General features: G+C 26.4%; 4 protein-coding genes and 1 long non-coding RNA gene across 9 annotated transcripts; 2 read left to right on the top strand and 3 right to left on the bottom strand.

The window, feature by feature from the left end:
• Nucleotides 1-844: 844 nt before the first annotated feature.
• Nucleotides 845-1,928, bottom strand: LOC124421726. Its single transcript, XR_006941719.1, has 2 exons — nucleotides 1,799-1,928; nucleotides 845-1,696 (listed from the first exon to the last, which is right to left on the bottom strand). It is a non-coding gene; the product is annotated as an uncharacterized LOC124421726 (long non-coding RNA).
• A 162-nt stretch (nucleotides 1,929-2,090) lies between these two features.
• LOC124421725 (probable 18S rRNA (guanine-N(7))-methyltransferase) lies at nucleotides 2,091-3,566 on the top strand. Its single transcript, XM_046957260.1, has 5 exons — nucleotides 2,091-2,267; nucleotides 2,343-2,380; nucleotides 2,454-2,632; nucleotides 2,712-3,138; nucleotides 3,220-3,566. Exons 1-5 carry the CDS (start codon nucleotides 2,229-2,231, stop codon nucleotides 3,362-3,364), a joined length of 828 nt encoding a protein of 275 aa, XP_046813216.1. The 5' UTR covers nucleotides 2,091-2,228; the 3' UTR covers nucleotides 3,365-3,566.
• Nucleotides 3,567-3,625: 59 nt separating this feature from the next.
• Nucleotides 3,626-7,242, bottom strand: LOC124421724 (atypical kinase COQ8B, mitochondrial). 4 transcript variants are annotated; one of them, XM_046957258.1, is made up of 12 exons: nucleotides 7,189-7,242; nucleotides 6,530-6,723; nucleotides 5,866-6,399; nucleotides 5,484-5,703; nucleotides 5,255-5,379; nucleotides 5,083-5,167; nucleotides 4,916-5,031; nucleotides 4,686-4,848; nucleotides 4,411-4,613; nucleotides 4,164-4,316; nucleotides 3,940-4,040; nucleotides 3,626-3,870 (listed from the first exon to the last, which is right to left on the bottom strand). In XM_046957258.1, the coding sequence occupies exons 2-12, from the start codon at nucleotides 6,719-6,721 to the stop codon at nucleotides 3,696-3,698; spliced, it is 2,067 nt and encodes a 688-aa protein (XP_046813214.1). In that variant the 5' UTR covers nucleotides 6,722-6,723; nucleotides 7,189-7,242; the 3' UTR covers nucleotides 3,626-3,695. The 4 variants fall into 4 exon arrangements, with proteins under 4 accessions (XP_046813214.1, XP_046813213.1, XP_046813212.1 ...); XM_046957257.1 differs by lacking the exon at nucleotides 7,189-7,242 and adding an exon at nucleotides 7,043-7,182; XM_046957256.1 differs by lacking the exon at nucleotides 7,189-7,242 and adding an exon at nucleotides 6,921-7,081.
• A 715-nt stretch (nucleotides 7,243-7,957) lies between these two features.
• LOC124421685 (homocysteine-responsive endoplasmic reticulum-resident ubiquitin-like domain member 2 protein) lies at nucleotides 7,958-10,321 on the bottom strand. Its single transcript, XM_046957151.1, has 4 exons — nucleotides 9,882-10,321; nucleotides 9,221-9,609; nucleotides 8,809-9,144; nucleotides 7,958-8,737 (listed from the first exon to the last, which is right to left on the bottom strand). Exons 1-4 carry the CDS (start codon nucleotides 10,017-10,019, stop codon nucleotides 8,461-8,463), a joined length of 1,140 nt encoding a protein of 379 aa, XP_046813107.1. The 5' UTR covers nucleotides 10,020-10,321; the 3' UTR covers nucleotides 7,958-8,460.
• A 401-nt stretch (nucleotides 10,322-10,722) lies between these two features.
• On the top strand, nucleotides 10,723-15,517 carry LOC124421684 (metacaspase-2-like). 2 transcript variants are annotated; one of them, XM_046957149.1, is made up of 9 exons: nucleotides 10,723-10,808; nucleotides 11,065-11,107; nucleotides 11,195-11,319; nucleotides 11,437-14,075; nucleotides 14,212-14,371; nucleotides 14,453-14,613; nucleotides 14,689-14,893; nucleotides 14,969-15,091; nucleotides 15,177-15,517. In XM_046957149.1, coding segments are annotated over exons 1-9 (3,594 nt in total). In that variant the 5' UTR covers nucleotides 10,723-10,806; the 3' UTR covers nucleotides 15,313-15,517. The 2 variants fall into 2 exon arrangements, with proteins under 2 accessions (XP_046813105.1, XP_046813104.1); XM_046957148.1 differs by having other exon boundaries at nucleotides 10,739-10,812.
• The last annotated feature ends 1,651 nt before the right edge of the window (nucleotides 15,518-17,168 follow it).

Genomic DNA, 17,168 nt, shown 5'->3' with positions numbered 1-17,168 from the left:
TAAGGCTGTTCATCACGTTTTGTTTTATAATAGTTTACGCCAAGCATAAGAACAGGTGTAATTCTTGACCAATTTTAATGAACAAGGTCTTATTTTAAAGACAAAGATTCATCGTTCAAATATTTAAAAAAGCAATGTCCTGGATTAAACCTTCATCTTTAAAGTGAGATCTTTTTCATCAAAATTAAAAGTTAAGAATTACACCTGTTCTTATTATTGGCGTAAATGATATTTTTGACATTTTTCGCGAAGAAAAAGCTTCGTACTGTGGCGCCCCTTGAAATTTGCGGCAAAAGAGAAGAAGCTCGCACCTCCATTACTGATTTCCACTTACGTTTGAATGGGACGCTTTGTATCATGAAGTAGCGATTATTTTTGTGCTTGTACACAGAAATAGCTGATGCTCAGATTTTCTGAATAAATCCAAATGCAAGGAAATGCATTTCACGTTGCTTGCATAGAAAATCAACGATAACTTACCCGGTCACTTTTTGAACAGATGATTCTATGACAAAAATAAAAAAAAAATGTCACAAAGATATCAACGCGCGAGAAAATTAAAATAACTTTGATTTAAAATTCCAATATTTAAAAATTTTTATCTCTGGGTTGATGATCTCGAATAATATAAATATATATGATCCTTTTATTAATTTTGACGATTACCCAGTTAGTTTTCTTACGTGTGACGTTAACAAAATCAATACATGAGGATAAATGGGTTTTCAAATGCAATAACGTCCACATGATGAGATCTGGATCGATAGTACTTTCAATATACCGAAATCTTATGGGATGAAAGTATTACCGAGCGAATGGGTACATATTACAATACTTTTCAAAATCTTCTCATTCTAAATTTAATTAAACATTTACATTGTTAATCATACTTCGATAAATAAATGAATCAGATATATTAGAATGCTAAAATAATATCTTAGAGAAACGCACAGAAAACTTTTCTATAGCATTTATGTTCGCTGTCATTTCTATTTATTCTTATTTACTTTTATTAATTATTAGTTATAAGTCTAGGGTGGAACCCATGGTTAGGGCCCATGGGTGTGGGCCTTTATGCGGGTTTCTGTTTCAGCATCATATAGAGCTCTCGGCTGCAACTCTTGGGAAAGGCTCTTCATGGATCTTTGGATGGGTCTCCTTCATGGCTCAAATAAAAATCGAACCCTATTTTTGTATTTCGATTTTGTTCGAGTGGATATTCAATATGTCCACCTCGTTCTTTTTTCTTTTCTTTCTTTGGGTTTCCTTTCTTTTCTTTCTCTTGCTCTTTTTTTCATCTCATATTTCTTCTCTTTCTCTTCTTCATCTTAACTTCTTCTTTTCTAGGGATCATCGAGGAATCATCAAACGATATTCAATTTGTCAACCTCTCGTTCGGAGTTCCATCGTTGTCACGTGCGAGCACGCATTGTCTTTCTTTTCTTCTTTTTCTCTTATTTTCTTCTTCTTTTCTTCTCAAATCTGAATCATCGAAGGATAGATACATCTGCGATCGGATGAGTCCGATATATCGTCGAATGGGTCGATTCATCATCGATTTTTACGCGAGAATACAAGAAGGATAGGTGAACATTTGCGCGCGTGTCTGCGAGCACGAACGATTATGCTTAATAATTTGTCGTGAAACAAATGCATACCGACATTATATCTTTCACGGATCACTGCAAGACGGATACTAAAATAAAAAAAAGATTTGCATTTGAGAGACTGATGAGTTTACAGCCTACTTTAATCTACACGAAACCAACTGTTATTTACGCGTGAAAGATATACTAACCAATCTTATACACTGATACGATAAACGCATGGTAGGGATAGCGTTCTCATTTGCATTTGTAGTTCATATTTTGTCCATATCTGCCGCTGGAGTTACACACGCTTCGAAGCGAAAGTTGATGAACAACCTTAAATTGATATTTTAAAAAATTGATATTCTCAATTTCTATCGTATAATTATTATTAAAAAAAAAAAAAAGGAAAAAGAATATTCGAAAAAAATATTTCACATTGAAATTAAATTTATAATTTACAAATAAAAGATATATATATAGGATTTGATATTTCATTTATAATGAATTCTCATCTAGTAATTTCAATCGTGTTCTTAGTTTGCCATTCAATAGTGCATTGTATATTTTAGATTTAAGTAACATATTACAAATTGTTATAATAACAATTAAATCAAGATTAAAACAGACTTTAGAAAAATGTCTAGGCGTCCGGAACATTTAGCACCTCCTGAAGTGGTATGTTTTTATTAAATTATAATCTATAGTGTATAAAGGTTATGTAAAACTTTCATGTGTATTTTCTGTTATTAGTTTTACAATGAAGACGAAGCACGAAAATATACACAAAGGTAAACTTTATAAAGTTAAATAAATTATTTATTATAAAACTATTATCTTATCTGTACAACTTGGTCTCCACAGTTCACGTATTATGGATATTCAAGTGCAAATGTGTGAACGAGCTGTTGAGTTATTATTATTGTCAGAAGATGCACCAGCATTATTATTAGATATTGGTTGTGGCTCAGGACTTAGTGGGAGTGTACTAGAGGATGAAGGACATACCTGGATTGGAATCGACATTTCTTCTGCTATGCTTAGTAATTATTTTTTTAGTTTATTCCTTGACTTATTAATCCAACTACATAATGTAATCTTTTATATATACATATAAAATAGACGTTGCTCAAGAAAGAGAAACAGATGGAGATTTAATTTTGGGAGACATGGGTCAAGGCATGCCATTTAGAGCAGGAAGTTTTGATGGCGCAGTGAGTATCTCTGCATTACAATGGTTATGTAATGCAGATAAAGCTACTCACAATCCTAGCAAAAGACTATATCGATTTTTCTCTACACTTTATTCTTGTCTTACAAGATCTGCAAGAGCAGTTCTTCAATTTTATCCGGAGAATAATCAACAAATTGAATTAGTAATGATACAAGCTACAAAAGCTGGATTTTTTGGTGGTATGGTCGTTGATTTCCCTAACAGTACAAAAGCAAAAAAGTTCTTTTTAGTTCTAATGACAGGAGGACCAGCTGCGCTTCCACAAGCTTTAGGTACAAATGAAGGAAATTCGAATATTACTTATACATCGAAAAGGTATTTTTTTAATTTTTAATATATTTTCTCTAATCCATTATTCCTTATAAAATCAAAAAAAATTATAATTTGTTTCCAAAGAGAACATATCAAGAAAGCAAGAGGTAAACCTTTAAAAAAAAGCAGAGATTGGATTGCGGAAAAAAAGGAAAGACGTAGAAAACAAGGCAAAATAGTTTGTGCAGATTCTAAGTATACTGGCAGAAGAAGAAGTGGTCGTCTTTGATGAACAAGTTTTTTCGAATAATACCATTGTTCTGTGATAAAAACTGCTCAAACGTATATTTGCAATAATAATAATAAATCATCAGAATGTACATATACATTGCAGAATGAGTGTTGTGTATGTACATATTTAAAAAAATATCTCATCACGTTGATGTGAAATAATGTACAAAAAATTATAATAATAAATCAATTCTTTTCAATTTTCTTTCGTTAAATTTTAAATTTAACTACATATATTATTTATTAAAAAATAAATTGATATTTGATAGAATGATAAGCATTTTTTTATTAAGAATAAAATTTATCATTCATCTTCAGTTTTAATAATATTATCCAAATGTATAATTATTGTATACTTCACGAAACATATTACGACAATTCATTTTAACATTAAGTTTTGCACATAGTAAAAACACGCCTGATAATTTTCTATGTAAACTATAAATTTCTTCAGGAGGAGGACACAGTCGGTGATTTAATATAGTTGGAACCAGTGCTTGAATTCTAAAGTATAATGAATCATAAGCTATAAAGTTAATTTAATGTAAATTTAAATTAAAGATTATAAATTACCTTTTCGTAACATCTTGCCCACCAAAATCAAAATATTCTCGATCACTTTGAAAAATTTGTCCTAGTATCATTACTGTCTCCACATGAGCATTTTCCATAATCTACAATAAAATTATGAATCTCTGTTAATTTTAGTAAGTATTTAGCATTCGCAAGTTGAAAATTTATACATGTTTCTTTATTTCATATAATATTTAAATTTAAATAATATTTTTTGTAAAAACCTTAGTTTCATATCCAGTCAAAAATCCCATATCTCTGGATATATTCAAAACTTTTTCTCTATCTCCTAAACTAGCTGCATTTATAACTTCTATGTATTTATCCATGAATGCTTTTTCATAACTTCGACATGCTCCAAAGTCCAGCAATACAAGCTAAAATTACAAAATAATTGTAATGTTTGTAACACTGTCATAATATAAATTTTTTGTTATTAATATTTTTTTTTAATGAGAATAGATTATAAACCTGTTTTGTTTCAGGATTATAGAAGAAATTTGACCAATTTGGATCTGTTTGCATATATCGAAATACAAATAATTCCATTAAACACAAACGCATGATTAATTTGCATATATTTTCTCGTATTTCTAAATCCATTTCAGCACATTTATCTACAGGAATACCATCCACAAGTTCTGTTGTAAATACCTGACTCGTTGAAAGTTCATCTAAAAGTTGTAATAATTTATAAGATTATGGCAGCTTATAATATAATAATTATTTATTAGATAAGTTTTTACCTATAACTTTTGGTATATAATAATCATTGTAAGGACTCATAAGCTCTTTATATTTTTTTGTACATTCTGCTTCTCTTAGATAATCCACTTCCCAAGCAAGTTCACGTTTTGCTACTTCAACTAAATTGTCAATAAACATACCTTCTGGAAACATATTCCACACCTATGAAAATTTATATACATTAGAGATTCTTAATAAATATTAAACTTGTTTATATTTTTAATAATACCTTCATTATGCCTATTAAATTTTCAATATCACTCTGGATACCAGCAGCTACACCAGGATATTGAATTTTAATTGCTACATCTTCTCCAGTTAATAATGTAGCATGATGTACTTGACCTATGATAAACAATTTTTAATATTGTCTTTTTATATATCAAATATACATACCAATAGATGCAGCAGCAAATGGTTTTTCTTCAAATTTTGTTAATTTATTTCGCCAATCGTAACCCAATTCAGAACAAAGTACTCTCTAAAAGTTTATTAATAAATTACTTAGGAAACATATTTTGAACACGTATAAATGTATATAAACATTATATTGTAATAAACATTGTACCTCAATTTGCCATTTTGGCATAAAATCAGCACTTTGTCTAACTCTTTCAAAAACTTTTTGTAGTTCTGGACTTATAATAGTATTATCCTGGATACTCAATATTTGTCCAATTTTCAAAGCAGCACCTTTAATATATATGTAATATGTAATTAAATATATATTTAATGACATATATGTAATAATACCAAAATAAAATTTTTAAAAATATATACATTATATACTTATCTACCTCTTACTTTGCATAATGTTGTGACAATTCTTTCTGCATTGGCTTTAGTAAGAAACATATTATCAACAGTTTCACTCATCCTTTGTTCCTTTAAACCTAATGATCTACGTGTATATTCTGCAATCGTTCCGATTCCAAGACCAATACCCAAAGTACCAAAATTAACCATTCTCTGAAGTCTTGTAGAAGGGACTGTTCGCTCTTTTGCATTAGCTGAAAGCTTTAATGATATATATATATATATATATATATATATATATATATATATATATATATATATATATATATATTTATATATAATATATTAATGATATATGTATATACATATATATATATTAAATCATATATAAAAATTCGAAAATGTATTATGAATAATACTTACAGATTGTTTAGGCTTTATAGATGGTTTAATATGAGGTTTTGTTGAAGCTTTTGAAGTATGTACATCATTTTGTTTTATTTCTGTTTTATCATTGACATTTTGAGAAGAAAGTACATTTTCTGAGAACTGTTTTCTTTCAGCTTTCTCATATTCTAACTCTAATTTATGTAAAATTTCCTTTTCTTTTCTAGAAAGTTCAATTTTTGGTACGTTTTCCATCTTGGTTATTGTTTCTATTTTTTCTTTAACAGTTGCATATTTTTTGTTCGCAGTAAAAGTATTCTGTAAATTATCTTCCGATACTGTCTGTTTTGAATCAATTTTTATTGACATATCTTTTTCATCAATAAGTATTTCCTTGGGATCTTTAGCTGAATTATAGACGTATAATTTTGTTTTATGTACTGTAGGTTTATAGTCATTATCAGCGATGTTCAATGCTCGATTAGTTCTAGTTTTTATATACTGTGTCATGCCTTTTTCAACAACATTTAAACGATTTAATGTATTCTTTAATTCAACTGCCACTTGTTCCTATAATATGACAATAGTTTAAATTGTTTATATAAAAAACAAATGAAATATACATGTTAATCATTATCATATACCAAATAGATGCATTTTAATGTATATCTTTTTGCATAATATTAGCTGTGAGACTTACAGGAACCTTACTTGGATCTATGTTATTTATTTTTACTCCTACATCTTTTAAGCAACTTTTTACAGAGGTTCGTATACTAGAATGTAAGATAACAAATTTGATTGCTTCTTCCTGATGTTTTATAATTTCATTTGTTACTTTTTGTGATCCTTTAAGTACACTAATTAAATCAGAAATCCACAATCGAGACATTCCTAGAATATAATAAATGATATAAAATAGCAATGTTAATATTTTATGTAAATTCATATCTCAATATTATTTTTGTTATTAAATAAAGCAGTGTCAGTATTATTTGTTTTAAAAGTTATAAGTTATAAGTATTAAGTTTATTTAAATCGTGAGAAAACAATCTATAAATTAAACAAAATTGCCAAAATTTCATATTTACACGTGTTTCTTTTAATATGCCCCTTGTATCAAATTCAAATAAATTTTCAAACAACAAATGTCATTCCGTTAAATTCTTAAAAAGAAGCAGTTAAGTTATTAAATAAATTTATACTGTCTTACAGAATGGGTATCAAGGTTGAATAATGATTGAGTCATATTTAAATTTAAAATTGTCGTACATTTGAGGTTAGTTATAGTTATATATGGAATATTCAATGTCACTTTCAAATACTTTCATGAAAAATGTATTATTATTAATTTATTACCTATATATTATATTAAACACTATTTATTATAAAATATTGTTATTATTATATAAATATATAGTATAATTATATTCCGAATACGCATGCTCAATAATACTTTATATAAGAAATTGAGTAAGTAATTGAATATATGTGTATATTTAAATATAAATATATATTCAAAATAATTAAAAGAGAATTTCATTTAAATAAAATTAAATAATTTATATTTGAATTATTTTGTTTGTTTTAAGATTAAAAATTTTCAAAAGAAACTTAAAATTTTCATTGTAGAATTTTACATTATAGACAAATCATTTGTACGCAAGCGTAATATATGCGTACAAAATTTTTCAATGTTATATTTTCTGTTTTGCTTTTCAGTTATAAAAATAAAATAAAATAAAAAATTTTAAATAATTCTTTGACGTATTACTATAAAATGAATACTAATAACGATAAAATATATATATATATATGTAACTTTAAAATGTATTTTCAATAATGATATATATTGCAGTTTGCAGTAAATATTTATTGTATTTGCGCATTTCAACAATCTTTTTAAAAAATTAAAAAGGCATCCAATTTCATTGTGTGTCTTTTATCTTATATTTAATATGTTACAAGCTCTACAATAGATTTATATGTATGTATATATATATATGTATATATATATAGGTAAGTCTGTATATACATAATATATACATATGTATATTTAAGTACACATGTTCATATATATATATATGTATATACAGGTTTGTATAACGTAATATTTATATACACTATATATTTTTCTCTCGTTGTATATTTATATTACTACAAACATAAAAAAAGTATTTTACAATAAATTCCTAATAACTTTGGGATAAGCCTATAACTTCCTTAAAGAGAAGACAGCTATAACCAATTTTTGTAGAATCTTCTTTGAATGTAACTATATTAATCTGTGTAGCAACCTTGAGGGAATCTCATTGAATTATACATGTTAAACCCGTCCCTATGAATAAACTTTGTGTAAGATGATTAATTTCAGAAACATTTTAACTAAAATATTAAATAAAGTCATATACATTAATCATTGACTTGATGAATAGCTTTTATATAAGAAATTATTTAAAATAATAATTCAAGATTTAATCATAATTTTAGTTAAAATTCACACTGAAATATTTCTCCAATTTATATGATTATGAGATCACCTCTTCAGGTTTTGTAATGACACTTCAAGAATTTTAAAATGAAGGAACAACAGGTAGAACAAATTATGAAGCATAACAATATAATAGAAAATTAAATGACGTTTGGTTGATCTGGAATAAGAGAGGCAAAAAACGAACTGAAAAATGTCCATGTGAAAGCAAGAGCACCAGGTCTTTCTTCTTCATTTTCCTCATTAGCATTTGTTCTAGCCTCTGGTTGTACCGTTGGAACTTGACCATTTTGTTGTGCAGGGGCAACTTGTGGAGCTGCTCCTTCATTTTGTAATACTTGATTGTTATTGTCTGGACGTACGTTATTATTTTCAGGCATATATATAATATGTAATCTGAAAAATCCACTCTGGTACCTACAACAAAATATCCATTATTAGAAAATAGAAAGTTATAATTCGTTACAGATAATATGTAAAGAACTTACAAATATATTACAAAGCCCAAGAATGTAACAATAAGAAATCTGAGTGGAGATGAGTAAAAGTACACTATACTAAAGAGAATAATGATTCTGGATAGCATATAAAAAAAGTCTAGCCAATCTGGATTAAATACACCATCCTCTCCAATTGCATTATTATTGCCTGCATTAATATCGGCTGCATCTTGCACTGCCGCTTGAGGTTGATTATCTCTAACGTTATTATTATTGTTGTTATTGTTATTCATATATGTATTTTGTGTAACTTCATTTGGATTAATATTCATTTGCTGAACATAAGGAATAGTACTTTGTAACTGGATTCCTTGTGCTGCCATTCTGTAAACAAAAACAATTAGAATTATACATATATAGTAATGTAGTATAATAAAATATAAAATGTAATATTACTTACAATTGCATGTACTGTGTGAAATAGTGTGTATAAGCTTGTTGCATCCAAGCTACTTGTTGACTATTTCGAGGATCAAAATATTGTTGCATAGAATACAATTGTGTTGGAGAAGGTTGAGTTATAATGTTATTTGTGCTTTGATTTTGACTTTGAATATTATTAGTTCTGATATAGTCAACATTATTTCTTATGGCTGAATTTACATTTACACTTTCATTAACTTGTGTTCGATCAAATACTTTATTGGCACAATTTTTTTGAGAAGTACATACTAAATGTATAGTATATGCTTGGTCCTCCAGATCATCACAATGTCTTAAAATATCTTTCAAATAAGAAGAATTGTTCAATAATTGACCAGCATAAATTAATTTCTGATCCGCGCTTTCCTATGAGAAATGCAACATCAGTTTATTATATGTATATATATAATATATGTATATATATTATATATATATGTATATATTTTATATAAATAAATTTTACATATGAGATAAATATTATATTAATATAAATTAATAAATAAATATCCTTAGAGAAAATTATTAACATTCAATAATGAAATTAATCGATTAATTGACTTTCACTAAGATTTAAAAGATCTGTAACTTTCACAAGGTTTCACGATATCAAGCAAAAAATAAAAATAATAAAAACTTACTGGTTTGCTGGGATAAACTTCGGAAAGATATTCTTTTAGACGACCGATGCTCCACCCGATATCACATTTTATAAGTTGATCTTTGATTTGTTGATTGGGCGCTTTTATTATTAATTTAACAGTATCACTTTCCATCATTATACAATGTTGGATTTCTTTAGTCACAATATCTGACCTAAGTCACCTATCTGCACTTCGAGATATGAAAACAATGATATCAAGAAGCGATGTTGCCGAGGCTATATTCGTCTTTGGATCCTTTAGAATTTAATTAAAATTGTAACACCTAATCGATTCTTTAACTTCCATAAAGAATTTTGTAAAATTCTTTAGCTTTTACTTTACATGAAATTTTACATTAAACGAGAATCAATTAATAATGCATTTACTCCGAGATAACGTATTTATGTGGACGTTAATAAATGGAATCACGATTTGGCGGTGTATCATTGGTCAAAGATTACGTATTTATTTATATATTAATAAAATCCCATTTTCAAGTGATCATTTTTAATTTCAAATTTGAATTAATATAATATGCCAAGTTTAGAATTTTTCAAGTACTTTCTTCATCTGTATAAAAGAAAATTTTTTAATTTTATAATAAATGAATTATAAATAAATAAATTTCATTAAATTTTACAAGATATAACATTTCTAAACGTATCGGATTGTAACCTTATTTAGTGAATTATATTGATTCAATAGCAGATGTTTGATTGGATGATTCACAATTGTTCTTTCTTCCTATTGGTTATAGCAACAAGATATCGCAATAGATTCTTCAAGAATACGAGAAAATTGCGAATATGGAAACACTACATAATATTAAACCAAAGAGCGCGGGAGTAAAGTTTGTCAACGGTTTTGACATTCCTGTTTAATATTGTTGATTTTAAATTGTTTTTAAGTCAGATGTAATGAAATGTAGGTATATATATATATATTATATACATATATTGCCTTGTATAGGTATTTTCAGTGTCTTATAGAAATTGTACATTACAAAATATTCGTAATATTTGTTTTCTCGTGAAATAATGAAATATTTACATTGTGTATTTAAATGATATGTAAGGTTTGTGGCTCAGAAACATATCATTTCGTAGTAGATTTGTTCGATTTTTTTTATACTTACCTTACCATATAAACATAAATTTAATTTTCTTATTTTCTATATCAGGGTACGTCCCAAGTCTAGAAAAAGTGGATCTGGACAATCCTCAGTAAGTGAAAGCATTGTTAATTGAAAAACGATACTGTATCTACTTCGTTTTTATAGTAACAATTGTATAATTTTTTGGAATTTACAGATTCTTAAAGCAGCACTTCGACAACCATTGCAACATGTAAGTTCTAATGTTTCCTTAAATCAAGAAAGTCCAGTTACATCAAAACTAAAACGACGGGTTAGTTTTGCAGAGAAGAATCATGTAAAGTAAGTTATATTTTTTATGTTTAAATAAAAATGCAATTTTTTTTTAATTATTATTATCTATTAATGTTTTCAATATAATATGTCTAAATACACAGTAATGTATAATTCTTTAAATAGAGAGTTTGCTGATTCAGTAGAACAAGGAACCTTGTGGAACAATTCGTATGAAGAATCATCAAATCAAAATACAGGACAAATTGATTTAAATAATCAGAATCATGAAACTCGTACTAATAACAATCATTCTACAAGTAGTGATATGATAGTAAGTGAAAATAGAAATTTAATGAATGATTCTTTAGAGTTAACAGAGTGTCTAGTTACAATGGGTTCTTTAAAATCAATATATACCGAAGAAACTCCATTAAACAAATCAATATCTTTAGCACATCAAAGTAAAAGCAACAATGAAGGGAATAATATTTTAATTGAATCAAATCACAACATAAATATCTGTGGTCATAAGAGTATAAATGTTCACAATAACATATCAAGTTTAAATAACATGGAAGGTTCGGACTTGAACAAAACTTGTATTCAAGATATATCTATGGAGGTCACAGAAATACCTTCTTTTATGAAGTCCAACAATATTTTACCTGTTAAGTGTAAACAAGTACTAGAAGAGAAAGAAAACATACCAATATCTAATATTATCATAAAATCTAATGTTCCATCAAATTCAACAAATGAAATGAATACAATATCAAATAAAACACAATATTTTTGTACTGAAACATTAGAGTTTACAGAATGCTTGCAATCTACAAAAGAACCACTTGATTTGCAACAACAATTTTCAAAGGCAAGTGCTCTTATGAATGATGAGAATATGATTAATCACCAAACTCAGATATTTCAAAATGCACCAATGGAAATGACATGTGCTATTCCATTGACCTGTAGGAGAAACTCTACAGATCAAACAGTCTTTTTTCACGATGCTTCAATGGATGACACAATGATGGTTACTTCAGTTATGAATAAAAAACAAAAATTGATGAATAAAAATATACCTCAAATAGAAGATGATAATAGATTTTTTAGAAGTATGATTAATTCTGTTAACAAGACTAAGTTATTAGATGCATCAATGGATATTACAGAAGGAATTTATTCATTGCCTCATTCAACAAAAGTTAATGATGTTACAGATACTGTTACAAATACTTTAAATTATCAAAGCTCTGCCATAAATAGTGAGACAGAGTTAAAAGATGATTCAATGGAATTTACTGTAGCTGCAACAAATTTACCTCAAGTAATACATAATATAGATAGAGAAAAATTACCCCAAGTTACAAAAATGAATGCATGTACAATGTCAAACCAAATTAGATTATCATCAGAAAATACAAAAATATTTCAAAACGAATCAATGGCAATTACTGAACCTTTGCACGTACTATCATCTTTAAATATTTTACAGAATGATTCTCAAGAATTAAAAGATGTGATAATGAATTTTCCTAGGAATAATCAAGACATAATGTCACCTAACACAAAGATATTTCAAAATATGTCAATGGAAATTACTAATGCAATAGCTAATTTACCAATATTACCTAATTTAGAAAAATCTTCTGAAAATATAGAAAATAATTTAAATACAAACGAGAAGCAGATTGATGTAATTGAACATGGGTCATCTCAAGAGAATTCTATGGACTTTACTACACCTGTATATTCTAATCCAAGTTCTTTTACAATTACTTCAAATAAAATTGTTGATACTACAATAAAAAATAATAACACATTTAAATATACAAATGAGAATAATGATATAATAGAAAATATTACAACAAAACATGTAAATGAAAATAGAGATTACAGTTTACTACAAAATAAAAGTAATAATCCAATAAATGAAATTTCAAATAAAAATGAAAAATTAGAAAAACACGATTGTATATTAGATTCCATATACGAGAAAACAAGAAAGAATCATTCAATGAGTGAAACTGTACAAGAAACTAATGTTCAGTTTAACAATAGCAATAGCAATATTAATAAATCTGCAGATCAAGCAGCAGATGATACATACATTTCTTCCACCACATATTGTAATGATGATTTTGAAAATACAGAAAATATTAGCACCGACAATCAACCGGTAAAAGCTTTAACTTCATTAATATCATCTTTTGTGTATGCAGACATGATAGAAGATGATTCATTTGTCAAGACAATACATGAAGTTCAGCAAGAAATACAATCTAGAGAAAATGATATGAATTCAGTAGTTGATATTGTTAATGCACAAGCAATGAATACGCAATCTTTTGAAAAATGTATCATTGAAAATAAACAGATTGTGAAACAATCTGAAAATTATTTCAAGTGTTATCACGAAGATAATAATACCCAAGTAGATGATATTATGATTAATAAAGAAGTGAATAATCAACACAATTCAGACATAGTTTCAAATAAAATTAATGAAATTCATGAAAATATTTTTGAAAATAGTATTAACAATGAAAGACTAATTGATACTTCTACTGAAGTAGAAGTTATTGGATCAGATAAACAATTACATAAAGCAAAGAAAAATGTTGAGAACAATTCAGCAACGTATATAATAAAATCTAAGAAAAATTCAGACATAGATATAAATGAACACATCAATGATCATAGTAGTAACAATCAGGTCCTTTGTAGATCACATGTATTGTCACCAACATTAATTTTTACTTATAACCAAAATAAAACATATATTGACGAAAATAATATTATCCCAACAGCTGATGTGGCAGGTAAAATAAACTTTAATAGTTTTAATAACATACATATATATATATATATATATATATATATATATATATATATATATATATATATATATATATATAATTAAACAAATGCTAACTAATAAATTTTTTCATAATCAAGATTTAACATGCAGCATGAATGTAACAGAAAATTATGATAATAACTCTTCAAGAGAAGAAGTTAATCATGTTGTGTTGGAAGAAAATATTGGAAAAAACAATAATTTTCAAGAAGATAAATTTTCTTTGATAGTAAAAAAATTAAAAATCCATATGCATAGGTAATTATTATAGATTAATATCTAAATAGGAGATAGAAAAAATGTCAAAATATGATATTTATGTTCTTTTGTTTATTTTAGTAACGATTGTATATGGGATTTATATTTTGAGAATATAGATAAACAAATGATAGTAGTTGGTTTTATCTCTACATCTCTATTGATAATAATATATACCCAAAACGATATTGATACCAACACATGTATGATCAAAGATATTAATGTAATTTCACGTCTAGAAGGTAAGTAAACAAAATTATTGTAAAAGTAATAGATCTCATATATATTTTTAAATATACCATATTAATCATTGACAGATGATGAAAATGTCCTGTTAAGTATAGCGCACAAATTAATAAAAGAGAAAATAAATATAGAACATATTTCTCAGTTGTATAAATATGAGAAGGATATTATTCCTTTATTAAATCATATTTCAGAAGATGTGAAGTTAATATTAGATTTTATATTTGATTTAAAACAATTAGAAGATATGAATTTAATGGAAATAGATACCGAATGGTAATAATTTTATTTATAATAATTATATTATTATTACATTAATAATTTAAAAATAATTATTCATTTTTATTTTAGCATAACGTTTATATCAAGAAGTAAATGTATGGACATTATATTGAAAATTACAATGAAAGTTAAATTATTTGATAAGATAAATTCATCTAACATCAAGGTCGTTTGTATTTTGGGTACAGTAATGTGAGTTTATAGAAAAGTATAATGTTTTAATAATTTATGATAAATTAATTTACATCAATTTATATATTTTTCTTTATTATTACAGAGAAAATGATATTAGAGAGTTGTTTACAAATGTGAAAAAAGATCATAAATTTTTAAGGAGATACATGTCTGACATTAAAGATTATATTGACATAATGGAACAAGTTAATGATGCAAATAAGAAATGTCGTTATTGAATTGAAAAAGAAAAAATTAATCTCTTATAAGGGATATAAACGATTGAATTTGTAATATATTTGTATGTGAATTTGTAGACGCATTCAAGCGTGTGTATAAACAAAGGATAAATGCACAGTTATATATTTATTTATGTGTGTAACTGCATGTGCAAATTATTGTATTGATATTATGTATAACGTGATATAAAATTTATATTGTAAATGAATCGCATTATAATTATACCGTAATTATATTAATTGATGTCATTAATGGAAAATTTTTAATATTTGATGTGTAATAAGAAATTATATATATATATATATATATACCATCAGGTAAAAACATAAATAATATTCTTTCTATCTGTTCTGTAGTGCAAATAGATTTGATAACAACTGTACATGAATTTATAGTAGATATATACATACAAGCAGGTTGATCGACTAGCTTCGATACAGCCGGTTCGGACTATGCAGGTTTTTGTTGATGCACTTGCAGTTCTTTGTACAGTAGCGTGTGAACAACTGGCTTCCCATAGAATCATTCGAGTTTCCGTTGAGTTCTTAAGAAATAATCATTATCGATAACTATGATTAGAATTATCGAGAATGTGCAATCAAAAAGTTTTATATTATTTAATTATCAATATTTCTCCTATTGTTTTAAGTATTATTAACATTCAATTTCATGATAATAAATATTAATCTAATAAGTAATGCATTAATCTAATAAATTTTATATATATAATTTTATAAATAGTTTTATATCATAATTTTAAAATTATATCATATAAGACCCGAATAAAAATTTCATATCTATAAATTTACTATAAACAAAAAAACAAAAAAATAACGAAGAATATCGAAAAACAAAATATTATTCAACGAAAGGACTATGAAACATCCGAGGTACTTTCAAAGCGATAGTGAAACTGTTGGAGCATGAAAGGTAAGAATAACTGCAACAATATTGCGTTGGTTTTACTCCCACGTGTTCTGCGAACGTGTAAGTAATACCTCATAGGAAGGTTAAATGTGAATAATGAAAGTTACATTTTTTTTTTTTTTTTAAATAAGTCAAAAATTTCATTCATAAAATTATGTGTATTGAATAAATATTATTGTAAGTATGGAATATACGTATTTAATAATTCGTCTACGCAACGTAATATAAAATGTAATCAACGTAAATATAAAAATGATAATTTACATAAGTTTTTATGCTTTATTAATAATGTAAAATCAATACTAATATTTTTTCAATTATAATTGTTTTTTACCTATAAAATGTAATTATATATTGATAATAAAAAAAAAAACATTGATAGTTAATATTAAAGTTTTAGGTAGTTTTTTCTCGTTGTATAATAAACACCTTTGACTTGTTAAAGAAGTCGAACTTTCTTTTACTATAGCTATGTTAGTTCTACTCGCGTAGGCGTAGAGGCCCGGTTTTACGTGATTTCGTAACGGAACGCACCGATTTCCAATATCAAAAAGCATTTCACGAGGATCTCGAAGACCTTCAAATTGATTCCTCTCTTACCTTATTTCTTTTATCTGTACGAATGCATATATAAGGAAAAAAAACTCATTAAAAACAAGAAAAAAGACTTTATATGAATATCCAAAAAAAAGGCCATTTATTTCGGAGTAAAGATTTCTAAATATGCCGCGCTTTTTTTCGCGCAACTCCGTTTTTTTTAATTTTTTTTAATTTTTTTTTTTTTTTTTAGACGGGAATAATGTTCATTCTGACAGAAATTTAAATATTTCAGAAAAAAATGAATTCGAATATGGAAACGTCTTTGCATAAATCTTACAAAATCGAATGATTATATTCAAAAACGAATTTAATTATCTATAATGTTGTT

This window comes from Vespa crabro, chromosome 2 (assembly GCF_910589235.1).
Source record: "Vespa crabro chromosome 2, iyVesCrab1.2, whole genome shotgun sequence".
In the NCBI taxonomy this organism is placed as follows: Eukaryota; Metazoa; Arthropoda; class Insecta; order Hymenoptera; family Vespidae; genus Vespa; species Vespa crabro.
The sequence above is the reverse complement of the archived record's forward strand: the minus strand, read 5'-3'. Positions and strand labels throughout refer to the sequence as shown.